Here is a 27133-nt window from a genome sequence, read left to right as displayed (position 1 = left end):
GTGTTTATGACCATGAACCAGTCAGCAGTATTCATCCTTACCATTCCTTCTTTATTAAAATGTGAAGTATGGTATGTAGACGGAAGGGGATATAGAAGTGTATTTCTGGAAACATGCACTTCAAGAAACAGAGCATGTGCAGCCCGTGGAATCTCTCCTGTTCTGCTCTGGGTGGTATTCCTTCCTCCACTCTGGAGACAGTCACTATCCTGTCTCATGACGTCCATTGCCTTGCTTCTCTCAAGTTTTATCATATATGTGTATATAACCAACAAACACTTTAATTTTTGCCCATTTCTGAATTGTATTTTTATTACCTCATTTATTAACATTTTTGGTCAAATTAATCTACTTATTGCATGTAGGTGTCGCTCCTTCACTTAATAGACGCTTGAGTAAAGCCATTATAGACTGTGATTTTGAGAACATTCTTGTCCATATATCCTGATCCATAAGTACTTGGATTTCTTTAGGGCATGTAGAAGCACATTAGGTAGGTCTTAGTTGGGTGCCATCTCCAACTTCATTTGGTATTGCCAAATCATTTCCAAGGTGGTGAATGGTGCTAGTTTATATTCCCACCAACACTGTTCAGAAGTTCCTGTTGCTCACATATTTACCAGCAATTCCCTAGTGATTAATGCTGAACATCTTTTCCTGTGTTTACTGTATTGATCAACTTAAATTTTAGCCATTCTGGTGGGTTGATAAAGAGATCTCATGTGGCTTTCATTTACATCTCCCTCCTTGCCATCAAGGTAGGTGTCTGCTAACATTATTTACCGATTGGACATTTCACTCCATAGAATACCTTTCGTGCCATCTGTTTGACTCCGCCGTCCCCTCCCGCCCTGCCCTGTCCCCGTGTACCTGGGCGAGTTCTATGTGTGCTCGCACCCACTCTGGAGTTGCATGCGTGGTGAATCAGCCTTCCACTGTCCTGTGTGTTTTAACTATCTTTTTCTGACTTGCAGCTTTCCAAGGCTTCAAGTTCTTGACTTTTTTGGTAGTGTCATTGTACTTTTTAAAAGCACTCTTCTCCCACCCCAAGATTATTTACATATTATTTTGTACTATCTCCTGAAAGCTTCGTCCTTTTTTTTTTAAGTTGCTGATGGACCTTTATTTTATTTATTTTATGTGGTGCTGAGGGTTGAACCCAGTGCCCCTCTAGGCAAGCACTGTTCCACTGTGCTACGATCCCAGCCCAAAGCTTTGTACTTTTACCTTTCATGGTTGGGTCTTTAATCCACTGGAATTGATTGTATAAAATTGGATTTCAATTTACATTTTTTCCCCTCCAATTTTTTATTTTCACTTAAAGAGATCTAATTGTCCCAGAACTAATTGTTTAAAATACACTGTTTTTTGTTTCTGGACTTCCCTTGGTCTTACTGTTTATCCAGACATCAGTATCACATTGTCTCGACTCCAGCAGGTATAGTTAATTCTGACAAAGCTGGTCCCATCTTGTACCTCTACAGTAGTTTTTAGCTATGTTTGACACTGCATTTCCATGTAAGGTTAAAACTACCCTACTTCCAAACATCTATATAAGCTATTGTATTCATTTTTTTGGGGGGGGGGTACCAGGAATTGAACCCAGGGGTACTCGACCACTGAGCCACATCCTCAGCCCTATTTTGTATTTTATTTAGAGACAGGGTCTCACTGGTTGCTTAGCACCTCACTTTTGCTGAGGCTGGCTTTGAACTCGAGATCCTCCTGCCTCAGCCTCCTGAGCTGCTGGGATTAAAGGTATACAATATTGTGCATGGCTATTGTATTCATTTTTAAATGTAGTAAAATACATATAACATAAAATTTGTAATTTTAACCATTTAAAGTTTATAGTTGTATTAGCAAACACATTCTCATTGTTATGAAGCCATCACCATATTTGTCTCCAGAATTTTTTATCTTCCCAAGTTGAAACACCACACCCACTGAACAGCAGCTCTCCGTTTCCTCCAGCCGTGGCAGCCCCCATTCTGCTGTGAACTTACTCACATAAGTCCAGCCACAATGGTTTGCCATTTTTTTCTGACTTACTTCACTTAGCTTTATGTTCTCAGGGATCATGCATGTTGTGTCACCTATCAGAATTTCTTTCCTTTTCTGCTGAGTAATATTCCATTGTTTGTTTTTGCCACATTTCATTTCTATACCCATCTGTTAGTGGACACTTGGGCTGTTTCTACCTTTTGACTATTTTTAATAATGGTACAGTGAACAGTTTATATCCTGGTTTCCATCCTTTGGGGTATAGGGCAAGGAGTGGTGGTCGAACTTTGTGGGGAACTGCCGTGGTGTCTCTGCGGTCACTGTACTGTGTTACATTCCTAGCAGCAGTGCACGAGGGCTCAGATCTCTCCACACCTTTAGTGTTGCTTTTGTTTTCATCACAGCTAATAGTGGATGTGAAGAGGTATCTTATGACTCTCTTTGCAATTCCCTTGTGATTAATGCTGAACATCTTTTCCTGTGTTGACTGGAAATCCTCCTGCCTCAGCCTCCCAAGGAGCTGGTATCACAGGTGTGCACCACCATGCTTAGCAACCTTGTCAAAAACAAATTGGCCTTAGATGAATGGGCCATTTCTGGACTGTCAGCTTTATGCCTGTGGTCTATCTGATTATCCTTTTGTCAGTGTCACTCCATTTTAATCACTCCAGCTTTGTAATAATATTTGAAATTGAGAATTGTGAATCCTATAAATTTGTGATCCTCTTTCATTATTCTTTTAGCTATTTAGGATCCCTTTCAGCTTCACAATAATTTCAGAATGGACCTTTCTATTTCAGAAAACAAACAAACAAAAAGCCTCTTGGAATTTTGATAGAGATTGTGTTGAATTACTTCTTTTCCTATCTGGAGTCCTTCTAATTTTTCTTGTCTGATTGCTCTAGCTAGACCTTCCAATGCTGTGTTGAGCAATGGTGACAAGGACATTCTTCCCCTGTTCATGATCTTACAGGAATAGAGTTCAGTCTTTGTTAAGTATGATGTTAACTGTAGTCTTTTTTTTATTTATAGATTTTTTAGTTGTTGATGGACCTTAATTTTATTCATTTATTTATATGTGGTGCTAAGAATCAAACCCAGTGCCTCAGACATGCTAGGCAAGTGCTCTACAACTGAGCCACAGCCCCAGCCCTAACTATGGTCTTTTTATCTGGGGCTTTTATTATATTGAGGTAGTTTCCTTCTCTTCCTGGATTATGGAGTCTATATTATGAAATAGAGTTGAATTTTATTTGCATCAAGTGAGGTGATTATGTGGGTTTTGCCCTTCATCTTCTTACCATGGTGTATTACATAGATTGATTTTTGTATGTTGAACCATTCTGAATTCCAGGAATAAGTGCCACTTGGTCATGGTGTATAATCCTTTTGATGTACTGTTGAATTCAATTTTCTAGTATCTTGTTGAGAATTTTTACATCAATATTTATAAGGAATACTGGCTGCAGTTCTCTTGTATTGTTGTGTCAGGGTAATACTGACTTATAATCTCCTCTTTTTAGTCTTTCAAAGAGTTTGGGAAGGATTGGCGTTAATTCTTTTTTAATGTGTCTCCTTGGTTGTCGGAGAATATACTTGTATGAATTCAATCTTCTTAAATTTGTTAAGATTATTTTGTGGACTAACTTGTGTTCTTATCTTGGAGAATATTCCATATGCACTAGAAAACTCTGTGTGTTTTTTTTTTTTTTTTTTTTTTTTGCTATTGGGTGGAATGCTCTGTATGTTTGTTACTTTCAGTTGGTCTCTAGTGTTCAGATCCACTGTTTCCACCATGTTTTGCTTGTTCTGTTCTTACTGAAAGTGAGGTGCTGTAGCTTCCCACTGTTGTGTCATTGCCCATTTCCCCCTTCAGTTCTTTCAGCATCTGCTTCATGTTTTTGGGTGTCTCATGTTAGGTGTGTATGAATTTATCATTGTTATATCTTACTAGTGAATTGATCATTTTATAATTACATAGTGTTCTTTGTCCATTTTTACAGTTTTTGCCTTAAAATCTCTTTTGTCTGATATAAGAACTCGTGGTATCTTTAGTGCCATTTGCATGGAATATCTCTTTCCACTCTTGTTGGTTTTAACTTATGCATATGCTTAGACATAGTTTTAATACATAGCAAGTCTTGTACTTTAATCCCTTCAATCTACTACAATTATATTTAAAGTAATTTCTGATATAGGCTTATTATTCTGTTAATTATTTTCCTGTCTAAAAGCATTTTTCTCTCACTTTTCTTCTCCTGATATATTTCTTTTTGTTGTTCATGATTTTATTTTTTTGTAGTGACATGTTTTTGGTTCCCTCTCATTTCCTTTCATGTATATTTTATACAGAATTTCTTTGTGGTTATCTTTATAAATTACATAGAATATCTTAAAGTTCTATTGATCTGTGTTAAACTGATAAATCATATCACTGTTTGCCTTCTATTTTGTTATTGATGACACAAATTGTTTTTATTTTGTATTCATTAAAATAGATTCACAATTATTTTTATGCTTTTAAGTATTTTTATACCAGATTTATAAGTGTTTTACTCACCTACATTATGATGTTACAGAATTGATTGTATGTTTTATCTTTACCAAGGATCTTTATATTTTCTTGTGGTTTTTTTGTTCCTATGTATCATCCTTCCAATTCAACTTGGAATATTTTTTCAGTATTTCTTATAGGGTAGGTCTGGTACTGATAAACTCCCTCAGCTTTTGCTTATCTGTGAAAGTCTTAATTTCTTCTTATTTTTGAAGGACAGTTTTGCCAGGTATAGTATTCTTGGTTGCTTGGGGTCCCCACCCCATTGTTATTTTGAATATATCTTCCTGTTCTCTTCTAGCCTAAAAGGTTTCTGCTGATAAAGTCATCTGATAATTCTCATAGGAGCTGTTAGGAATGTGCTGTTGCTTTTTGCTGCTTTCAAGATTCTCTGTCATTTTTTAAACAGTTAATTATGATGTGTCTTGCCATAGATCTCTAGATTTTTTTTCCCCCTGTTTTGGAGCTCTCTGTGAGTATTGCATTTGGATGTCCATATCTCTCCTTCAGTGTGGGAATTTTCAGTTATTATTTATTCAAATAGGTTCTCTGCACCCTACTTTACTTTTTATCCTTCTGTGTGTTCCAATTGATATGCTTTTCTGTTTGATGGTGTCCCATAAATCCCTCATATCCTCTTACCTCTCCTCTGTTCTTTGTCTTGTTGATCTTCCTTTTTGTTAATGCATCCTTTTCTAATTTTAGTTTTTTGTGTTCTTTTAATTCACTGTGTGTCCTTACAACAGTAATTTTGGATCTGGAAAGTCATATGTCTCTGTTTCATTAGGATCGGTTTCTGCACATTTTTGTTCCTTTAATGTATCATGGCTGTTTCTTTGTGAGTCTTGTTTTTTCATCATTGGGATTTGGTCATTTGAAGAATCAGCCATCTCACCCAGACTTTGTGACCTAGTTTCATATAAGGAGGACTTTCTCCAGTCAGCCCTGCTAAAGAGTCTGGAAACCTCTCAAACCTCTGATAGGTATGCATCCTCCTTGGGGTGGTACATGTAACCTGTTTGAAGGGGTTTGTCAGTTTCTACTTGGGCACTATAAATTGTGGTAACTTCACCTAGTGTTCACCTGTGGTACTAAAGACTGGTGTGGAGCAGGTTCTTCTCCTGGTACCTGGTATCCAGTTCCTGATTTTTTGTTTCCCCAACCTTAGGTGGTACAGATAGCTTACAGGGGAGGGGGGTGTTGGCAGGAGTTGGGTTTTCTCTTTCTCCAGATCAAAACCTCAGTAGATTATGATCTGGTAAATTATTTTCAAAATAATATACCCACACCAGAGTCTAGATGCACTGTTCTACCTAGATGGTAGAGATGCAGGAGTGGATATAAATCAAGAAGTAACTGCCATATTTCAAGTGTTGTATAAAATTTACCAAAAGACACCATGACCAAGTTTCTGTGAATACTGAATTGATAGCTTAGAAAACACCTTCCTCTAGTGTACCTTCTATTAATTCTTAATATTACTCTACATATTGAAGATATTTTTCTTTCCATAGGATCATTTTTAATTCCTAAAAAACATTTATACCTAGTATGGCACATAGCAGGAACTCAAATATTTGCTGAATTGCTCCAAATTAGACTCAGTCACAATTCATTTAAATTCAGTTACATTAATCCTAAAATATTACTAAGCCTCACTAGCACTTTGTCAGAATCACAGACCTTCCGATGTGCTCACTGATGGTACATAATTTTTAATTTTCACACATGATTCAACTGTATACAGCCCCGATCCCACAGGCCTGTCACTGTCCCACTGCAGGCTGATCAGGAGAATCTAGAACAGTCACTGAATGGGTGGATTTCCTTAGACATGGCAATCTAGACACATTATGAACACTGCTGTATTTGTGAAAAAGATACTGCTGTTTTATAACATGAAAAGGATAAATAAAAATGATTTCCACATTTAAATTTAAAATTTTTTCAGTTATTTCTTTGCCAAAAACTTTCAAGTTGATTGGTTTCTTACCCCTCCCCACTTGGGGCTACACTGGGAGGATGAAAGTCTGAGAGGCTCGGCATGTGCAAAGTCAGCGATAGTCCTGAACTGGTACTCCTCTCCTCCATCCTGTTTAAAGCCCTCACTGTCAGGAAGGTCCCTGACTCAGAGTTCTAAGTCTAGGCGACACCCTGCAGTCCTACAGTGTAGATGCTGCACCGCCCCAGGGAGTCAGCATCAGTCTCAGTGTCAACTTTTCATTCTCCTATTTGTGGTACCAGTTATTTGGGGGAGATGGCAATACAGTGCCTTGGGGAAGTGGCACTGGGTTTCTATGGACTTGCCTGGTGGTGCCCTTTGAGGCAGCAGGACGTAGGTCTAAACAGGGTGACTGAGGTGGCACCACAGCCAACTGAAAGGCCCCTGTCTCTGGAACCAGCCAAGTGACTGGATAGATGCCCCCACTTCTTCAGCAAGGAAGTGGCAGCAAGGGGCAGGACTGTTGAGACCAAGAGAGAATGACAAGTCACCGTCCAGTGCGGTGCGTAGGCCTTGCTTAGACACTGGTTGGAACAAACCCTTAAGACATTATTGAGACATTGGGGAGATTTTAGTTTGCTTTGGACACTAGATGTTAGGAAATTATCATTCATTTTGTTAGGTGTGGTAATAGCATGGTGATTATGCTTTTTAAAGTCTTTATGTTTCAGAGATACATTGGCTTTTAATTTCTTCAGGGAAACAAAGTGGAGGAAGGCAGATTTATTGAGAACAAGGGGATATTGAAATTAAGCCTGGTGATGGCACATGAGATGGTTTTATAGTAGATTATATTTTTGTGTATGTTTGAAATGTTCTCTAATTTTAAAAAGAGAGGAGGGGAAGAGAGAGGGAGAGGGGGAAAGGGCGAGGGGAAAGACACTAAAGAGAGCAAATTCTGCTCCCAACCTAGCCAGCTCCAAAACTCCACTACAGCCACAAGTCGTCTTCTTTCCTGTGACCAGTCCCTAGATCCCCTCCAACATCACCACACTGTGTCACAGATGCGTCCATGGGGGCAGGGAGAGAGGCATGTGAGCAATCCCTGTGGACCCCACAGCACAGAGTTAGCAGCTGACTTTCACAAGGCAAGCCCTTCTTGGAGGGTGGTGGAGTGGAATGGGCAAGGATTCAGAACCACAGGACCTTGTTCTACTACTGATTAGATGTGGCTTTGTGCAAACTATCTAATCTGCCTCTGATAATCCCTGCCTTAAGCATCTCTCTTAGGTCTGAGAAGAAAGCCCTGCAAATAGCTTTTCAAATGCAAATTATTGTAGACCAAAACCAAGGCCTGTACCTTGGGAGCCACAGGATCTTTGAAATCCCACAGGCCAGGGTGCATTTTCAGGATGTCTTATCTTCTATAGAAAAGGACATCTGAGGTTGTTGTGTAGGTCCCCACATGTTCTGGCCACTAGAATTGACTCTTCTGACTGCTGACCTTGCTTTGCCTTCTGCCTTAGTTCCCCACAGGCTGCCTCAGCTGGCTGCTTTGTCTGCTTTACATTTTATTTAAAGACGTCTCCCCAGATGGCATCATCACCAGTCACTTTCATAGGCTGGCCATCCTGTAACTCCTGTTAGTGACCACATGGTCAGTGTTGGTTAGATGTCCTGTGCCGGCCACACTGAAAGAAACAATGAAGTATAAAGTCAGGCTATAGTTTCTGCTTTCCAGAGAGGAAGAAGGTAGAGGGGAATGAGCTGGGCATCGTTACCCAAGGTCACGTACCTCTGTACTGTGGTGCCACTGGTGCAACTCTGCGTTGCATACAGTCAAAAGACATGAAAGCTGTGCTCTGTGTGTGCTGTATCAGAATGCACTCTGTTGTCATGGAGAACTCATCAGAACAAATTACGAAATTCAAAAATAAATAAAAAAGGTAGGTTGTGGCCCAGAGATTATCAGTCTTTTTCTGCTTCAGTGGAATTATTTCCTTGTGCAGCTCAACCCAAGCTTCCTGCTTGGAGGCCACCTCCCACCTGGGTCTGGGGCGGAGCATCCTGACCATCCTGATCATCCCTCTGCCAGGCTTGATCCTCACTGCTTAGGCAAACAGCACACTTTTGAGGCTCACTGTGAGGCAAGCACTCATAAAATACTGGCCAACTCTTTAATATTTAGAATTAACTGACCAGCTTAGGTTAAAAATAGCAGGCCAGTTTGCTTGTATATTTAACTTCTCCCCTTTCTTTCCTGCTCCTTTTTTCATGTTGCATCTTACTAATGTCAATAAAACAGCTTAGGAATGACCACCACTTCTGATGTGCCCCTCACTCTCCCTGTGCCTGTGGACGGGGCTGGTGGATTGTTCTCTCAAAGGACGACAGTCCGATCTCCTCTCTCCACCCTCTTTAGGATGCCTTCATATACTGGCCGCTCCTTGGCTTCAAAGTGTCCAGTTGGCATCTGCTGCCTGCAGTTCCATCATCAACATGGAGTTAGGGGTGAAATGTGAGGCCAAACTCAGCCCATCAGGCAGGGTCTATGTGGAATTTATCCACTTCATAAAAAAAGTTTGGCTTTCTTTACCTATATCTGTATGATCAGCTCCTCTGCTATGGATTACTGGTTGGAAGTCAGAATCAGGATTTTCTGGGAATAGTCTGTGTAGTAATTGTGTTCCTTCAATATATTTTTACCAAATATTTTAATGTGTGCCAGGTACTGTTCTGGGTGCTAGGGAAACAGCAGTAAATAAAACAGGAAAATGCCAGCCTTTGTAGAGCATATTGGGGGCGGGCAGACAAATAACAACTAAAGTCACATAGGAGTGTTACAAAAAAAAAAAATGATGAGTGGTAGGTGAGAGGGGCCTGTCTTAGGTAGGACATGAGGCACTCTGAACAGAGATCTGAGGATGTGAGGGAACAGTCTCTGGGCCTGGGGACAGGGAGCATGGCAGGACACTGCAGCAGAGGAGGCACCTATAGAGGCCTTGTGGCAGTGTGTGGCGGATGTGTGCTTGACGTGTCAGGGAGTAGCTTACGGGCATGTGACAGGGATCTGGCCTGGCGGAGAGTGGGAAGATGTGAGGGCAGAGGTGCACGGGGCCAGAGGACGCCATGGTGAAGACTATGCTTCATGGCCTGGCCATCAGATTGCTGTGGGAAGGGTCCCCCCCGCCAGGGGTCCACAGACAAGCAGGGAGAGTAGGTGCCCAGGGTTCCAGTGAGCAGCTTGCTTTTTCGTCAGCTGTCCCTCTGGAACAGATGGACTAGCGTCGGCCCACTCCATTCAGAGCATGAGGGTACAATGAGAAAAGATGGCCCCCTTCCTCAGAGAGCAAAGAATCGAAAACCAGAGTTCAGACCAACCAGCACTAGCTGGTGTCTGTGCTTTGTGGAACTGTTTCAAGGGAAGAATGTTCTCAGTTTACTCTTAATAAAGCAAGTCAGGAACAGGAGTGATTCTCCATTTCTCTAAAGAAATGCCTTTCAAGATGGCTGCATAGGAATGACTTCATGAGAATCCAGGTTGGACAAGGAGGACCCACCAGTGTGGATCCCTAGAGACGAGTGTGTTCCTGAGTTTCTTGGAGATGAACTGGTTGTCACTTCAGGTTCCAAGAGGGCCATCCCAGGTCCACTCTGTAATGGCTTTGACTGAAGGGGGTTGGGAGACCTATACTGCTGAGCAGAACCAGGCCTTGCCACAGGTCAGCCCTTCTCTAGCCCAAGAAGTTAGTGGGATTTGTACCAGTGGGTTAACTGGGATTCACGTGGACTGGCGGGCATTGCACTTATCAGATTCAACACTTTTCCGTTGTGAGTCTTGTAAGTGCCACAACACGCCTGCTACACAGTGCAAAAGTCAGTAGCCTACTCAGCGTTCGTGATCTCGGTTCTTAGTGACACAAGTAGGAAAGTACTTCCGTGACCATTTTGTAGGTATAGATGAGACTCGAGGTCAAAGTATTTGTGATTGGGGTACACTGTCAGGTAAAGGTACATTGCAGGGCTGCAATTCAGATTCCTGATTCCAAACACTAGACATGTAAATACAGCCCTACCCATTTTCCACCTTCAGCAACAACCATTTCAAAGTAAAATAAGCTGCCTCCTGGCTTTCATCCTTCCAGTTTCCTCTTTTCTTACCCTTCCCCCATTCCCACCCCTGCTTATCCTTCTCCTCCTCAACTCACTATGTCAAAAGGAAATAACATGTTTTAGATAAACTAATTTCCTGAAAGTTAAAGTCTTCTAGCAGTATCTAAGAATCATTTCACTTTAACAAGGCAAATTACCCATTCATATTTCTGCTTTTATTACCTGTCAGACCTTATGTTAGCTTTCTGTTACTATAACAAAATGCCTCAGATAATCAATTTAAAAAGATGAAAGGTTTATTTTGGCTCACAGCTTCAGAGGTTATAGTCCATGTTTAGTTGGTCACATTGTTTAGGCTTTGAAACACGGCAGCACATCATAGTGTGATGGACTAAACTGCTCACCTTGTGGTGGCCAGGAACCAGAGAGAGAGAGAGAGAGAGAGAGAGAGAGAGTGTGACTGGTATCCTGTAATTGCCCTTGAGTGTATGCCCCCTAAGCACTTCAGACCTCCCAGCAGACCCTACCCACTTCTTAAAGTTTCACCACCTCCAGATGGTGCCACCCTGAGGACAAGGCTTAAACATTAGGAACATTCAAGGTCCAAACACTGAACACCATTTGCTCACATTTTTATTGGGATCTTAGTATTTTCTTATCAATTTGTATACACTGTTTTAAAAGAAAAATTTATGTTTGATTTTTTCTTATAATCACCTTTGCTACATAGACAGTTGTACTGAATATTAGGCTGATCTAGTCAAGCAGGCAGAACCATCTAGAAGCAATTGTCTTTATGCAAAAATAATGCAGGTCCCTTGCCCCAGGTGTATCTGAAGCTGAGCAGAGTTCTTATTTAACCTCCTTTATGTGAAGCAAAAGCAAAGAAATACTGCATCCTAGCACACTAATATGTCAGGGCACATACAAGTCTGCGTGTCTTGAGGTGTGCTCTAGAAGTATGCCAACCCTTTCTCAGTGACCTGAGGAACAGCAGTGGAACAAGAAGAGTGAACCCTCAGTCCTTGCACACACCGTGCTTCTGGTACATTTTCTGCCTTTCTCAAATATATGCACTTTGTCTCTTCAGGGTGGTGACAGATCTTTGAATTTATTTGATCCTTTATTCAGAAACACTTTGGCTATAGCTGTATTTTTTCCTGCATAAACCATGAAACCAAGTTAGAACCAATTAAAATAATAAAAAGTGATTATTTTTTAAAACTACTTTAGTTGTAGATGAACACAATACTTTTATTTATTTATTTTTATGTGGTGCTGAGGATCGAACCCAGTGCCTCACACATGCTAGGCAAGTGCTCTGCCCTGAGCCATAGCCTCAGCCCCTGGAATGACTGTTTAAAATACAGTGAAAAGCTTTTTTTAAAAAAGACTACCCAAAATAAAATTTGGCCAAAGCTCATCTGTAAGTAGACATGGATTTCAGTCATATGGATTTATTTAGGGCCTGCAAGGCTGTCGTTCTTATTCCTGTTCCCCAATTAGTAAGATGACTGTCCGACAGTTTCCCAACAGGCATTCTGGTCTCTCCGCGGGCGGTCCCATCTCTGTGGAGACATGGCATTCCTGCTGTATGAGGTGCATCTGTATGAGGTGCGTCTGTGTGGGGCTTCACATCAGAACATGAAGAACACTCACCACAGTGCTGCCGTGTACATAGCTCAGAGACAGCAGCAGCCCGTGCTATGCAAATAAATGACCCTTTAAAGTAAAATGTGAATGTCATAGAAATTCAATCATCACATTTTTATGATACAAAAGATTGCACTTGGAAAACATGTAACTGTAAACACGACACTTGAAATTTCTTTTCAACAGTAAGTTTGAGGTACCTATATTTTTGTTTTATGATGTTTTGGGTTGTTATGATGCTTGTCATGTAAAATGAAAGAGCTGTGATTGTTACACATACTCCAGTGCACGCTGATGGTCTGGAGCACACACAGGTGCCAGAAACAAAACACTCCCCTTCACTTGTAGTGCTCTTATTGTTGCATCTAATTGAAAACATGAAGAAAACACCTCTGTGGATTTATCACTCCAGGAAGATGTGGTACCATGCCATGGAGCCTCAAAAAACTCTTCTAGGCTTAAAATAAATGTTAGGACATCTATGATATTTGTATTATAGTCAAATCCTATGCTCCTGTGCTCCCCCCCCCCCACTTAAAAAAAAGAAAGAATAAAAGACACTGTTCCAATGATCAACTGCTTCATTGTCTTAAAACGTTTCTATTTTAGGTACATTTTAGAAATATTTGCCAGTGAACTAAAAAGATTTTGACATTTATACCTTCCTTAGGTGTAAGCTGTGATTGCATCCTCAGCAACTTCAGAACTAGCAACTTTCAACTGTTTCCCTGGTCATTCAGTCTGTAAGACTCGGTGCCTGTTAGGGACATGGTCATCTCAGCCTCCTGTCCTAGTGATCTTATTGTGCAGCTTGTACAGAAATGTCTGTGCTGATTGACACTCAGACTGTCTGTGCACTGCCTTACTGTGTCTAGCACGTGTGACGTAACACAGGCTTTTAGATGTTTTGTTATGAAACGGCTTCTTTATAAATCTCTTCATTACTCATTTTTGTTCTCAAAAAGCTCTTTAATTGAAACTGTTGTTTCCAGATCTCACTGTCTGCTCTGCCCCACCTGTGCCCCCAGGGCTGGTGGCTGCACTGTTACCTAGCACCTAGAGCCCTGCTCCCGAAGTCCTTCTCCTGAGTGTGAGGCATACTCTCTGGAAGCTGCTTCCCTCCCCCAGCCCCTGTGAAGCTGTGGATCCTTGAAATACAAATGATAAAATATAGATCTCATACCTGACATTTTAAGTTAATTAAGTATTTTTCTTGATACTTTACATATTGAAATTTTTCAAGACAACAGTATAGAAAGATTTTTACTTTAGAGGTTGGCAAAAGGCAACATAGCATTTTATAGTAGAAGGTGTAAAAGTGGGACAATGCTTTATTTTTATGATTTTTTTAACTTCTTTATTCTAATTAAGAAACACAATTTTTTAAACTACATTTAACTACCTTTATATCCTAAACTTAAAAGTAAATATTTGTTCTTTGTTTTATTTTTGTTTTTCCCTGAGCTTGAAAACAATCAGGAATAATTCTCAAAAAAAAAATTGGCTTTAAAAATATTTTATCCTGTTGTATTTTGTTCAGATTACTTGGGAAGTAGTACAGAGGAGAAGAGACTATAAAACCCATTTATTTTTATTTGCTAGAGAAAGCTGCTGTTTTCCACTGGCAGATACATGAACAAGTAGCAAGGCCCTTTCTCAATGACAATAATTTTTTGCTTTGAAGCTTATAAATCCAATGACACACCATCCCTGGCCATACTGTTGATACTCTCTCATGAAACCTCAGCTATTCAGTCCTGAATATTCAGTCTCTCTTATTGTTTAATTTGGAGAAACCTCCTCTTGGTAGATTCAATGCCTGGTCTCCTTTGTTGTAAAATTAAACAGTTAAGTTCTGCATCAGTTTATCTGCACTGTGACTAAATCACTTCAGACTTGCTGAGTTTTGAGTCATCTTTAGAAATGGTGATTCCTCTTTCTGCATCTGATTTTAAGTGCAAATGTTTTTGTCACAGTCCATGCCTGAAGAGAAAGACTGGTGGGAGCAAGGTGGGAGGGACAGCTCTGTGGTGACAGGAGGGGCTGTTTGTGGGAATGACACAACACCAGAAAATGACCTGGGGAGACAGGGAGGGGGCTCTTAGAGTAAGCCAAATAGAAGGGGACAGACTCCCGATGCACTTTGCAGGTCACAGGACTCCATAACATACTGTGCATGCCCCTGGGAGACAGGCCTCAAGGGCATGCCAGCCGACACTCCACCCCCACCCCCACTGCCACCCCTGGCTGCTAGGTCTTTGTGCGCCCCCTGCTCTGATGCTCCCAGGCTTTTGCTGCAACCGAGGAGCCAAAGTTTGAGGCTTGAAATGTAGAAGAAAAGCCAGGGAGAAACAGATTGGAGGGGAAATCAAAGTTCTGTCCACCGTATGTTATAATGTGATATCCCAGATTGATGACACTCTAGAAGTACCTTCAGGAAATTTTTTAGGAACTTTAGTCAAATAACAGTGATGCCAGAGACATTCCAGATAGAAACATTTCCTGGTTGTTTCACATAAGGAGACACAGATCTTCCCAACTTATATGTCCTGTATCTAGTGGTGAATCAGCAACATTTTCTTAGCCCGGAGGGGATGATATCAGGGTCTGTCAGCTCAGTACTATGACATTTAGATGGGGTGATCCTGGGTGGTTTGTTTGTTTTGTTCTAGACAGTGGGCAGTACCCTATAGGATGTTTAGCAGCATCCCTAGTCCACGAGATGCCAGCTGTGGAAACCACGAACCTCACGACAGCCCAGAGAGCCTTGGGGACAAGATCATTCCCAGTTGGACCACAGGCTTGCGCTAAGCAACAGAACTCTCTCCGTGAGGCCAGGGGTGGCAGGACGGCACTGAGCCGTGCACTTGTCAAGTTCTTTACCTTGTACTCTCAGGACAGGTAGGAAATTCTAAAAGTCTGCTGCCTGTTTCTGATAGAACAGGCAAGCGTTCTGAATTCATGTCTGACTTAAATGTCAACAAAGCCATGTAGCCAAGTCACTTGATGCTGGACCGCAGCCTCTTGTGAACCCACTAACTAGATCTCTGAATCGTGCAACCCTTCTTCGTTTCCAAGACTTTTAAATGGAACAAAAATTGGATTTTGTCATCATTCTTGGGTTTTATTGATACATGCCTGTTCCATTCTTTTAGTTCTCTCACCATCTCTAATTTAACCACAAGTGGCTAAGGGCGAGGGGTACAGTACAACAAAGGTTCCGAGCCCACGGCCACCGGCTCATTGCTGCGTCTCTCTCCAGCTGCACTGCTACCCTGAGACATAGTGTGATGGCATTTTTGCTTTGCCTCTGACAAAACTGAAACAAAGATAAGTGTCTTTCAGAAGGTCATGTAACTAAAAAGTAACAGGACCAGGATGGGAGGACCAGGATGAGAGCACCAGCCACCGTGCCCCTGGCTGTGGCCACCAGTGGATTTTCTACAGAGCACTAGGCTACAGTCAGGTCCTTGGTCACAAACCATACCTTTTGGTCTTCACCTGTCATCTTCAAAGTACCTGCTTTGGCCAGAAACATAGACCATGAGTGTAACTCCATCACTTGGAACGGTTCAGAGGACTGATAGGAAAGTTCAGTGACTACAGCGCATGTCCCACAGTTACAGATGACAGACTCAGTACAAACAACCCAGGTTTGTCATCTTTAGGCTGATAGAGGCCTCAGGGAGCTCCTCCTCTGGGACCTGGGGCATGTCCATTTCCTTGCCCTTCCCAGCTCCTGAGGCCACCCATGTTTCCTGGCTGTGACTCTCCCCACGGCCACCTGCAAAGTCAGTGCCACTGCATCTCACTGACCACTCACAGCGTCCAGGCTGATGCCCAACCTTTCCCTGACTTGGGCCTCCCGGGATTCCCTACCTCAGCCTCTTAAGACCTTTTCACAAGGTGAAGAGCACATTAGTCATGGCTTCATTCTTAACGCATTCCAGTCTGAGTCAGCGAAACGCCTGTACCCACCACAGGGACCCTTGGGGGCCCTCAGAGTGGGTGGTGAAGACAGGCGCCCTCACCAGCTCTAGTGAGGTTCTGAGGCACTCTAGTGCTTGCCAGCGATGTATTTGATAGGTGATGCAATAGTAACTGACCTCAGGGTTCTAGACAGGAATTAATGATGTCCATTAAAGCTTTCCACTTAGGACTACTCCCGGAGGCGTTTTAAATGACTAGAGGACATGGAAGAACCAATCACCCCCTTTTATGAATCTTATTCATCCAGGCTGTCCAGATTCTCTCAGGTTGTTTCCCTGTGTAGACAGGCAGAAAATTGGACTGTGTCTTGTTCCCAATGATATTTGTAAGTTTTTATTTACATTTAACAGAGAACCTTGAATTAAAATCAGTCACTGAGGTGTCTAAATCTGTATTAACTGAAAAAGCCAAGTTAAAAACTGCCACTTTCTATAAACGTTTATAATTTGAACTTTAAAAAGAGCTATGAATTAATAAACTTCTGAATGTAAAGGTGATAAATTCAACAGTAAGACAATTAAATAGCAATGATATTAGTAATAAAGCTCACTTGTTGAACAACTGCATGCTGACCCTTTGCTCATTCCATCCTCACAGCCCTGAAAGACAGCTCAGGTCTTTTTACAGCTTAAGACAGGACTCCCAGGGCTGAGCGTGTGCCAGACACCTCAGAACTGGTGAATGCTGGCGGTCTGAAGTTTTGTGTCTCTTCACTGTTCTTACTCACTAATGTGAATACATTTTAATGTTTTCTTTTGAATTTTGGGGGAAAAAAATGACCCAGAGCTGTGTGTGTATGTAGCTCAATGGTAAGATTCTTGCCTAGCATGCATGAGACCCTGAGTTTAGTGCCTGCACTGCAAAAAAAAATAAATGACCCCAGAGACTTTGAGAAATTTAAGCAATGAAATTTTGTTCTTCAACATACAATATTTCAAAATGGCATTTGAATAGTTATCTAAATTTCTAATATAATTATGACTCTTATTAAGATGTTTTGTGAAGATAATTAGGGTAAACAAATGTGACATCATTTTCAATTGCCTATTTCAGGTACAAGGTTAACTACTTATATTAAAACTTCAGATCCTTGAAGTATTGAATAGCTAAGTAGCTCCTTCAAGTTTTGACAAAACAAAACAAAACCCAAGCAAAAGCCGTCCAAGATAGACAGATCAATCAGGGGGCACATAACTAAGGAACACTAAACATTCGAAAGTCTAATGAGCTAAGAGTTCTCTACATATTTTAATTGATGCTATTTATGTTCCAGGAGATGAGTATGACGTCTGTGCCATTTGTTTGGATGACTATGAAGATGGAGACAAGCTCAGAGTCCTTCCCTGTTCCCATGGTAGGGGTAATTACTGCTTTAACTTGGCACATAAAGGGGGTTTTATAGCTGGGTTCAGTGTTGCAGGGCGGGGACGCAGTTGTTAGTGCACCCTTAGGCAGGCTCTGCACTAGTTATCTGTCCCACTGAAGGTATTCTCTTTCTCTTGTCCCTACACGAGAGCACAGATCACAACATTGAATACACCTGATGGGGGACGGAGTGGTGTTCCCAGCCATAGCATGCTAACTGAAGACATGCATTTTGTTTCAACAGCTTACCACTGCAAATGTGTAGACCCCTGGCTCACTAAAACCAAAAAAACCTGTCCCGTCTGCAAGCAGAAAGTCGTTCCTTCTCAAGGTGACTCAGACTCTGACACAGACAGCAGTCAAGAGGAAAACGAAGTGTCAGAGCACACCCCCTTGCTGAGACCTTTGGCTTCTGTCAGTGCTCAGTCATTTGGGGCTTTGTCGGAATCCCACTCTCATCAGAACATGACAGAGTCTTCAGACTATGAGGACGAGGACAACGAAGATACTGACAGCAGTGACGCAGAGAACGAAATCAACGAGCACAGTGTTGTGGTCCAGCTGCAGGCCAATGGAGACCGGGATTACAACATAGCCAACACCGTCTGACTTTCGGAGGTGACTGGTTGATTATTTCCCTTGAAATGTTTACTTAGGTATGTAATTTGATTTTTTGCTCCCTTTAGAGGTTTCTGTAGAATTAACTTATTTTCTAGCGTTCTAGTTTAATCAGATTACTGAAACAGGCTTTTGATCGGTACTTATCTGCAGGAGTGTGCTTCCTTTCACTAATAACAGACTGGTGCTGTCACTCAGGCATCAAATGAGCTCTTTGGGGATGAAATTTAGCCAAAACATTAAAAAAAAATCTCAATATAGCTTGCAATTAAGACATAGATCACAGTATGCAAATGTTTTGTGCTTTACACATGAAGTCAGTCCTGCAGCCATCTAGCTCAAGCTAAGCCAACTCTCACCTCCACAAACAGTTATAAGTAGGTTGAGTTGGAATGTGTATTTTGGTGTTCCCTCAGATCGCCATCATTAGTGAAATGCAACAAAGTAACTTAGTATTTTTCCTCCTGTCACCACAAACTCTGAAGCTGTTTTTTGCTTTCCTATTCCCAAGTAGTCTGATCCTGATAGGAAAGTCTATAACCAGTGCAGATTTTAAGTTTTTTTTTTTTTTTTTTTTTTTAAGGGTTTAATACTATAGTGTTATGTACAAATTTGAATCAACAGTGAAGGTAATGTCTTTGGACTTTACTTACTGGATTTCAGTATCCTTAAGGGTTTTGTGTTGTGATCAAAGCAAAAGGAAAACGCTGCATAAAAATACCAAACTTCAGCAACTATTAACTCAGATCATATACCTCTTAATAAAGAGCATCTTATGCTAACTAGCCCTGCGAAACTATGTACAGAGAAATTGTTCAAGTATTGAATTCGAAAATAAGTGCTTATGTTTAACAGAACTAATGTATTGAAACAATGTATTATGAAAAGGTAAATTATATTATATATCACTGTAACTATATGTAGAAAATATAGACTTCTGTATAATCAAAATGCTAAGAATTTTTATACGGCCTTGTATGAGAGGTATTTGAATGTTAATAAACATGTTTTCCACTTTAAGAATAAGTAGATGTTTGTTCTGCTGTGCTACTTCTTACCACATTAGCCTTATTTACATGTCCAGTACTGTAAAACTAAAGGGATAATGACTGAGGTCTGATCAACACACATCACTTAGAATGTTGTATAGTGTGATGCTCGCAGCATTTAGGTTAATCCATGAAAACACTAAAACCACAGCCAAAAATCATTCCAAAAATTAAGTGTATATTATGGTAATGTTATAAACTATGTGCATCTTTGCAATAGACATACCTACCAACATGGGAAACTACATAAAATCATGATATAGAATAATAAATACAATATAAATAACAAGCCTTTTGTTAAAAATTATGTGTTTTTAAGCAAATTTAACACTAGGGAGAAATTTCACTTTCTGAATTATTTTTATTTAAAGAAATTTTCATAATCCGCAAAAACCATAACCTCCAAGTGTTCACTTTCAAAAATAAAAGGTTGAATTCAATATATACTGTCTGGATATTACCTTATCCTGAGAAGGAGGACATCTACAGATTTACCAGGGTGGTTAAGCAGAGGTTGGAATGTGGCGTAACTGTATGACCCTGGTCTTTTTAAACCTGTTCTATAGTGTGTAACTCTGTATTAGATATGGTATTCTTTTATTAGTTATTAACCCAAAATTCAGATGAAGGACATGATTCAAGTTTTTCTGGATCAAAAATTACTTTTTTTGAAATTTCAAATTAACTTTAGTTGTAAAAAAAATGTGTGCAGTGTCTTAATAGCACTGGCTAGGACTGTTACTTGTTCTTTTAATATCTATTTGAAATCTTCTATAATTTCAGTGTATGGATTAAGTTTTTTTAATAGGAGAGCAAATAAAATGTAATTTTTTTCTGATTATAAAAGTAATGTTATTGAAAACATTGGAATCAAAATAGTCACCTGGAAACTGAGCCCAGGCAGAAACGTGTGTGCATCTCCCACCTTCATAAGTATAAGTACTATGTCAGCAGATGCTATACATTACACTTTATGCCCCCTGACCCCCTGCATCCACTGGTGACCATGTTCTTGTGTCATTCCTCAATGACCATTCTGTCCTGGGGACACAAAATTCTGTGTCCAACCCATACCTCTGGTGCTGCCAAGTGTGCTTGTCCTAAGTAATGCCATGTGATGAGACATCTGATACACTAAGGTATACAGCTCCATTTCCTCATGCTGAACTCAAAGAGCTAAGTGTAAAGCAAAGTCTGCATGTATATATTTCCAAAAGTGTTCTTCTGTTGAAACTGCAGGCCATGTAATCACCACACCTAGTCACAATTTTTCATCTGCCCAATCATCTTTTGTCCTTAACAGGAATCTTAATAGAATAATAAGCTGATACCAGGTTTTTATCATTTCATAACTACTAGGGTGTGTTTAATTACCAAACTAGTCAAGTCCTGACACCCCATATGTACAGATTCAGAACTAAAGCCTGACAACTTGTCAGAGAAAAAGCTTTCCTATGTACAGTATTTTATTTTAAGTAAGGAAGAGATTATCCTATTCCCAATACACTTTCTCTCTCAAGGACAGCATGCAGTTCTGACTTTGATATCTGATGACTACTTCTGGATGCATGGAATCTCCCAGGTTAGATCCCTAGAAGCCAGAACCGACCCTGTGACAAGCTCCCCAGTTTCACTTAGATCCTCTAACTTTTGAACATCTACCGCTGTAAGTTTCTGCTTGACATTTCATAGTAGTAATGATTTATTTAAAAAGTCTAAAATTTACATCTTCACTAAACTTTAGTACATATTAGGGAATTTACAGTCTCCAGGCTTAGACTATTTTGCCATGGTCGACATGTTACTCCAAAGCTAGAGAATGCAAAAGCATCCCAATTCTCTTAAATGCTGTCAAAGCAACATCTTCTGCTCATAGGATGGAGAGTCCCAGCTGGCAGATTTTCCATCCTGCCAGCACATGTCATGTGAAGTCACATGACATTTCAACAGAGTCCACAATGTTGCAAACCCTTTTCAGTACTGAAGCCTCTTACTGCTTATTAGATTTCACATCTGGAGACCAATAGAGGAAAATGTTTTCCAGCAGATAAGTCAGTTTTCCTCACACGGCATGAGGACATCAGCCCAAAATGACTAAAGCCATTTTTTAATAGATCAAAGTTTATTAAAACAAAATGCCTAGGTACTTAATTTAATGTTTGCAGCAGACTCTGGCTTATTCTCTATATTCCTATCATGTTGAAAATCAACTGTAACAGTAAGCCGACAATTTACATAAATAACAGGAGTCTAGAGTATTTGGTTGGAATAAATTTATTTCATCTGTCTGTAAACAAGGTGTTTAATAGTTATGGCATTTTTTTAAATGCATATTAAATCAGATGAGTTAGACTGTATCCCAGATGTAACAAAGTGCAGGGAAAGAAATGGACAAATCAGCAACAAGATTTGTTTTAAATCTGTACATTATCCACAAGGCCCAAACAATAGAAGCAAATACTAGAATGTCCCTAAAGTAGTGCCATTCGAAAGAAACCCTTAATAGGTCAGTTAAAATCCATCTCACAATAGCAACAGTTCATTTTAACAATAGTATGGCACAGAATACATATGAAAAAATTCATCACAAGACAGCCAAGTCCACAATAATGCAACCTCATATAAAAACTCAAGCTGCAAATAAAAATTGGTCCTATGAAGAACAAACTGGACACACTCCAGATGGTTATGTTGGGAGACCTAATGTCCATAATGGCAGCCTTTTACAGTTTTACTAAAACAAGTAGAGCTGGTGTGCAAAGAAAAAGACAGGAACAACAATGTGAGCTATTGCGGTGATGGAATGTCCCTGGGGGTGCGTCAGTGTGGTTACTGTGAGGTCGTGGGAGGAGTGCCTTTTGCTCTTGTTTTGCAGTTGCACTCTGCACATGTCCTGCAGACACTGTGAAGAGATCTGTCTACTCAAGTGCAACCACAATACTAAAAGCAAACTATTGCAGCTCTCAACAGCTCGTCAACAAAGGGGATATTAATTGGTTAAATAAACCAGGCACTGCATAAAAGAGGATGGAAGCAAACCAAATCCCTTATGTGCAAAGGGAGGGCAAGAGAAAAGAGGAGTGAAGGAGAGATGCATGCACTTTCTCCTCCCAACCATGCGCTACAAAAGGAAGACTAAGTGAGCCAAGTAAAGCTCAAAGTGCTGAAAAGACATCGATCAAATTAGAGATTGTACAACCGGCACCTTGCTTAATATTAACTTATTTTAGTAATCAATATCCCATTAATTGCTAAGACAAAGTGATGCCCAACTTGGCATGCCCCTCCCCCCAATTTCAAGGTATCATGCAAATCATTATTGTGCTGCAATTATGTTGCCAGTAGGGGTTGGTTACATACAGTGGTTAACAGACAAATGATCATTGGGCAAATAGGAACCATGACATTAGAAAGTAGGTAAAGAAAACTAGCTACCATCTATCTAGTCTGGTAGCAGATGACCACAATTGGGGTGGCGATGCAGACAGCTGCTAGGTAGATGGGGAGAGGCTGCTTACACATCAGACCTCCTCAGGTAGAAAGCGAGCTCATAGGCTTTCTTGTTAAGTGTGCCTCCGTGGACACCTTCCTTTCCCATGACTATAACCAAGGCTGGAGTACACAGGGAAACAAAACAAAAGTGAACAGCATTACTTAAGGAGGGGCGGGCAGAAAGAAAGACACCTTTCCCCACCAACAGAGGGATACACAGGAGACACAGGTTCATACCCCATCACCCTGCATTGCTAATAAAATTTCCAGAATTAAGACTTAAGCTTACCACTAGGAAAGTTTAAGAGCAATTTCCCCTAATACTTAACAGTCTGCCTAGCAGCTAGAACCCAGAGTCTCTCAAGTATTTTGCCATTGAGTATGCCTTCTTATTCAATCCGCCTCCATGGACCCCTTCTTTTCCCATTACAAAGACCAAGACTGAAAGAGAAAGAAGAAAAGTGTTTCAAAAGAAGTGTTAATCAAGAAAGTCACATAAGTTTTAGCAGACAGATCCCTGATTAATAAGTTGACATTAAGTTAGTTTCCCATGAGCTGTCAAGCACTGAGGGCAAGTAGGTCTCCAGATGGGGACTTTCCAATCAGTGATACACCAAGAACAGAACATGGTAACTAGTACTGCAATACGGCACCCCATCTGCAGCAGCCTGATTCTACACAGTTATCTTTACACTGGTTAAGGAAAAAAAGTGACGATTTATCTTTCACTTCAGGACAAAAATTCTGATTGATATGACAAACATGTATGCCCTAAAAATATAAACTTGAAAAACTTTGGTATTTATTCACAAATTCTCCCCATATTTAAGGTTTCCTAAGTAGAAACTACTAAGTCATACAAGTGACACTGTAAATATGAATAGACATATCACTTCCAGAGGAAAATGAAAAACAATTTTAAACAGCTTTTTAGTTTCATTCAGAAGAGGCCAAATTAACAGAAGTTTTATGCATACTGATATCCTCACTTTGCTAGTCTTGTTTTTAAATGAGTCTAAATCCTGAAATAGACTATTTCTAACTAATACCAGGTTCTTTTATGATGCCATAGTGTGCAGGTATATGTCACATTTCACACTCATTGCCACTAGATGTCAGTGTGGTTCTGTGGTATGAAAATCTCTGGTTTCCTATCACGTGGTTGACTGACAGCTAATGGTTGAGAGATGTCTACTATTTCAAAGTCATCTCATTTCCCTATAAATAAATACTCAAACATCAACCCACACCAAAATAAGAGAAGCCTTTAGGGCAATCACAGGCAGCTGGCAGGACCAGGGCATTACACTACAGTGCAGCGCCAGTCCCTTCCCAGGAAGAGCTGCTCTGACGTGTGACATGCTGACATGCTAAGTCTGCCAACTGAGGCTGTGGGAGTCCTGTTTATTTAAATATTTCTACAAGTTAATACATCTAAATGTCCTTGCAAATCAATTATAAAGCATAATAAACTTCAATTTCAAAATATTTTTTTGAAAAAGAAGGATTTTTTTTTTTTAAGTGCAGTTATCTGGAGATATCAGAATTTTTGGACAAGTATAAACTAATCGTAGTTTCCTACTCTTCAGTAAATCTCAGACACACTTTAGTCTCTGGATATATTTTAGTAAATGGACAACTCATTCCAAAAAACTCATCTAATTATTTCTCACTTCCTGAGCAATGTTCCTTAAAAAAAAAAAAAGAACCAATATCAATCATGCTGCTTTATGATGAGCAAGCGAAAAAAGGACAAATGACTCAGAGGTAAAGTCTCACAGGGATGAAAATAAGCCAAACAATGGAAACTGCTCAACAACTGCACGCAGCACAGGACCATCATCTGATTTGTCCAGCGGCTGGAGAAAACTCTTCATTTTGAGTTTATGAAGAGCTGATACTAAACTACCTTTCAGAAGGAAGTGAGGATGACAGTGGCTCCGCTGCAGGGGCCACTGCTGTGACATGGGCAGACTTACAGCAGTGATTCCCTTCAGTGCCGGGCAGTTCAAGAAACCACCTTAACAGCCATTATGGACTGTCATTCAAAATGCTAAAGAAACTGCTCATGAAGTTATAATAAGGCATGCAATCTTTAACCACAAAAACACCTTGCTTACCTCTACCAGCTCTGCCGACAGCGACGTTGTATGTTGGCTCGCCACCTTGACTCTTTGTCCGGATGTCCATTGTGCAGTCGCCATCGACATATAGACTATCTCTGATCACTGAACACTTCTTTGCACCAAGAGTCAAACCGTTGGTAAAGAAGCCTTCCCGGTCTTTTCCTACAATCATATCTATTTCTACTGGCTGTCCCCCCAAAAGAGAGAAGAAAAGGAGAAACATTAAGTTGTAGTGAATTCCTGTCAGGGCTTGATCTAACAGGAAAGACTGCTAGTTTATACTACCACTACAAATCAGCCACCTTTCACTAAGTAAAAATCAAGACAATGCCTCACAGGATTACATGTTTTATATCAGTTGGCTCTCTTCTGCAGTTCAGTGTGGTCTGTGGTCTGCTAATAAAAACCAATCTATGTGAAGAATTTAAATAACGGGTAGTTGACATGAAACAAACTGCAATCTTAAAGAGTTATTTATAAACTGTATCAAGTCAGGTGGTGCTTATGTAATAATGGTTAAAATTCAGCTTCAAACATTTTGAACAACAGCTTCTCTCTCACATTCGATCAGTTACTCGGGTCATGTTGCATCAAATTTAAAGTTCCTTGAAAATCTCCGGCAATACACCCTGAGCTTAGCAGATCTGTTCACTTCCCTGCATGGAACAGCTTGAAATACCCCTGATGGTGAGAGCTTCCATCTCTAGACCTCAGCGCATTCCCAAATTCATATTTCCCTCCTATTTTTCTAGCCACTACTCCTTTTTCTCTCCAACTTCCGTTCCCCTCCCATCTCAGCAATCAGTTTTCCTTCTGGGCAAACGCAAAGAGGATTCTGTCCAGAACACCGCATTAGGCGATGGCAGAAGAAAAGAAAAGATGGAGGGAGACTGGGAGAGAAACTGAGGTAGCCACCAGACTCGGAAAGCAGAAACGTGCACTCCAACGTTCCAGGCTCGGGGAGGCGTCGCCCCCTAGAACTGCAGAGTCATAGCAGGCCCAGCCATTCCCCAGCAGCTCCGCAATCCGCGCCAGGCAGCGGGAACTCGCACACAAAGACCAGCGGGCTGCAGGCAAAGTTGGCCACCAGAGGCCGATTCCCGCGAGGATCCTGGTCCAGTGCGGGCCCAGGAGACTCCCAAAGTGCCAGTACCGAGAACTGAGTGCTGCAGCCAGCTCTTAAGCCACGTTTAGCAAAAAAAATAATTAGTACCCCCAATAAGGGACCTGGGTTCTGGCCCTAGATGGCAAGTGTGGGGCTGAGAAATCAAGGGCACGTCCCGTGCCGAACCCGATGCTGAGCCTTCGGCGGAAACGGCAGACAATGAGCGGTGCGGGAGGCTGGGCAGGCATCCCGAACCCGCGGCACCAGTCGGAACCTGCCGGTCCAGGGAGACAGGCGGGCAGCGGCGGGCTGTGCGTCAGCCCTGCCGCACCGCTGGGGAGGGAGGCCCGCGGGCGACCAGCCCTCGCCCCGTCCCCTCCGGCCACCGAAACCCCCGGCCGCTGCCACCAGGGCTCAGTTGCGTAACCGGGCTAACGGTGCAGCGACGGTCTGCTCGGGAGGAGAGTCGATGGCAGTTCGCCATCTTGGAGAATTAAAGGGAACCCGGGGCCAGAGCCGAGTCGAGATTCACGGACCCACCTACGTGGTCGGCGGCATTTGTTGCCAGCCGCCGAGGCCTGGGCACCGGGAGCCTACGCCAAGTCGCCTGGAGAACCGGGGCCCGGGCGCCAAGCGAGGGGCGGCCCGCGGGGACCCCTGCCCAGGCCCGCGCGCCCCGGCTGGCCCCCGCCCCCGCGAAGGCGAGGCCACCTCGAGGCCGCCGGGCCCTGGGCACCCGCCAGGGATAGCGCTCCCGCCCGCGCCCGCGCCCCCTCCCCCACCCATCCCGGCGCCGGCAGCGCGGGGGGCGCAGGGCGTCCCCGGCCGAGCCCTGCACGGGGCGCGCCGCACACCTGCCGGCCCGGCCCCGCGCGCCCGCGGCCAGCTCGGCCGGAGCGCGCCGGCCCGCCGCGGGGCTCACCGTGATGCTCTGGAAGACGCCCCCGGCCGTGGCCGCCCAGACGTATTTGGCGTCGCAGTAGCCGACAATGGCGGCCTCCTGGCAGCAGCCATCGCACATCAGGTTGTCCACGTAGCTCTGCCACCCGGCCATCTTCAGCCCTTCGCACTGCAGCGGGGACGGCGGCAGCAGGCGCAGCGGCGGCGGCGGCGGCGACGCGG

General features: G+C 42.0%; 2 protein-coding genes across 10 annotated transcripts in view; one reads left to right on the top strand and one right to left on the bottom strand.

The window, feature by feature from the left end:
- Rnf13 (ring finger protein 13) overlaps positions 1-19265 on the top strand; it is a 114710-nt gene extending 95445 nt beyond the window's left edge. For all 7 annotated transcript variants that reach the window (XM_046440453.2, XM_046440454.1, XM_058578321.1 and 4 more), the window contains 2 exons: positions 17530-17610; positions 17866-19265. In XM_046440453.2, coding sequence (XP_046296409.1) covers positions 17530-17610; positions 17866-18230 — 446 coding nt within the window. In that variant the 3' untranslated portion in view covers positions 18231-19265. The remainder of the gene's footprint in view (positions 1-17529; positions 17611-17865) is intronic.
- On the bottom strand, positions 847-27133 carry Pfn2 (profilin 2). 3 transcript variants are annotated; one of them, XM_046440460.2, is made up of 3 exons: positions 26934-27133; positions 24901-25093; positions 847-8191 (listed from the first exon to the last, which is right to left on the bottom strand). In XM_046440460.2, exons 1-3 carry the CDS (start codon positions 27063-27065, stop codon positions 8169-8171), a joined length of 348 nt encoding a protein of 115 aa, XP_046296416.1. In that variant the 5' UTR covers positions 27066-27133; the 3' UTR covers positions 847-8168. The 3 variants fall into 3 exon arrangements, with proteins under 3 accessions (XP_046296416.1, XP_046296414.1, XP_046296415.1); XM_046440458.2 differs by lacking the exon at positions 847-8191 and adding an exon at positions 21545-23221; XM_046440459.2 differs by lacking the exon at positions 847-8191 and adding an exon at positions 21545-22900.

This window comes from Marmota monax, unplaced genomic scaffold, assembly GCF_021218885.2.
Source record: "Marmota monax isolate L192 unplaced genomic scaffold, Marmota_monax_Labrador192_F-V1.1 WCK01_AAM20220418_F8-fsc00256, whole genome shotgun sequence".
NCBI lineage: Eukaryota > Metazoa > Chordata > Mammalia > Rodentia > Sciuridae > Marmota > Marmota monax.
Note: the sequence above shows the minus strand (reverse complement) of the source record. Positions and strands in the feature narration are given on the sequence as shown.

Coding starts and splice junctions, on each gene's coding strand:
- Pfn2 (XM_046440458.2), bottom strand. CDS start 27,065: ATGGCCGGGTGGCAGAGCTACGTGGACAACCTGATGTGCGATGGCTGC. Junction 25,094..26,933: donor GCGTCTTCCAGAGCATCACG/GTGAGCCCCGCG, acceptor TTGGGGGGACAG/CCAGTAGAAATAGATATGAT. Junction 23,222..24,900: donor TGTCGGCAGAGCTGGTAGAG/GTAAGCAAGGTG, acceptor TTTCTCTTTCAG/TCTTGGTCTTTGTAATGGGA.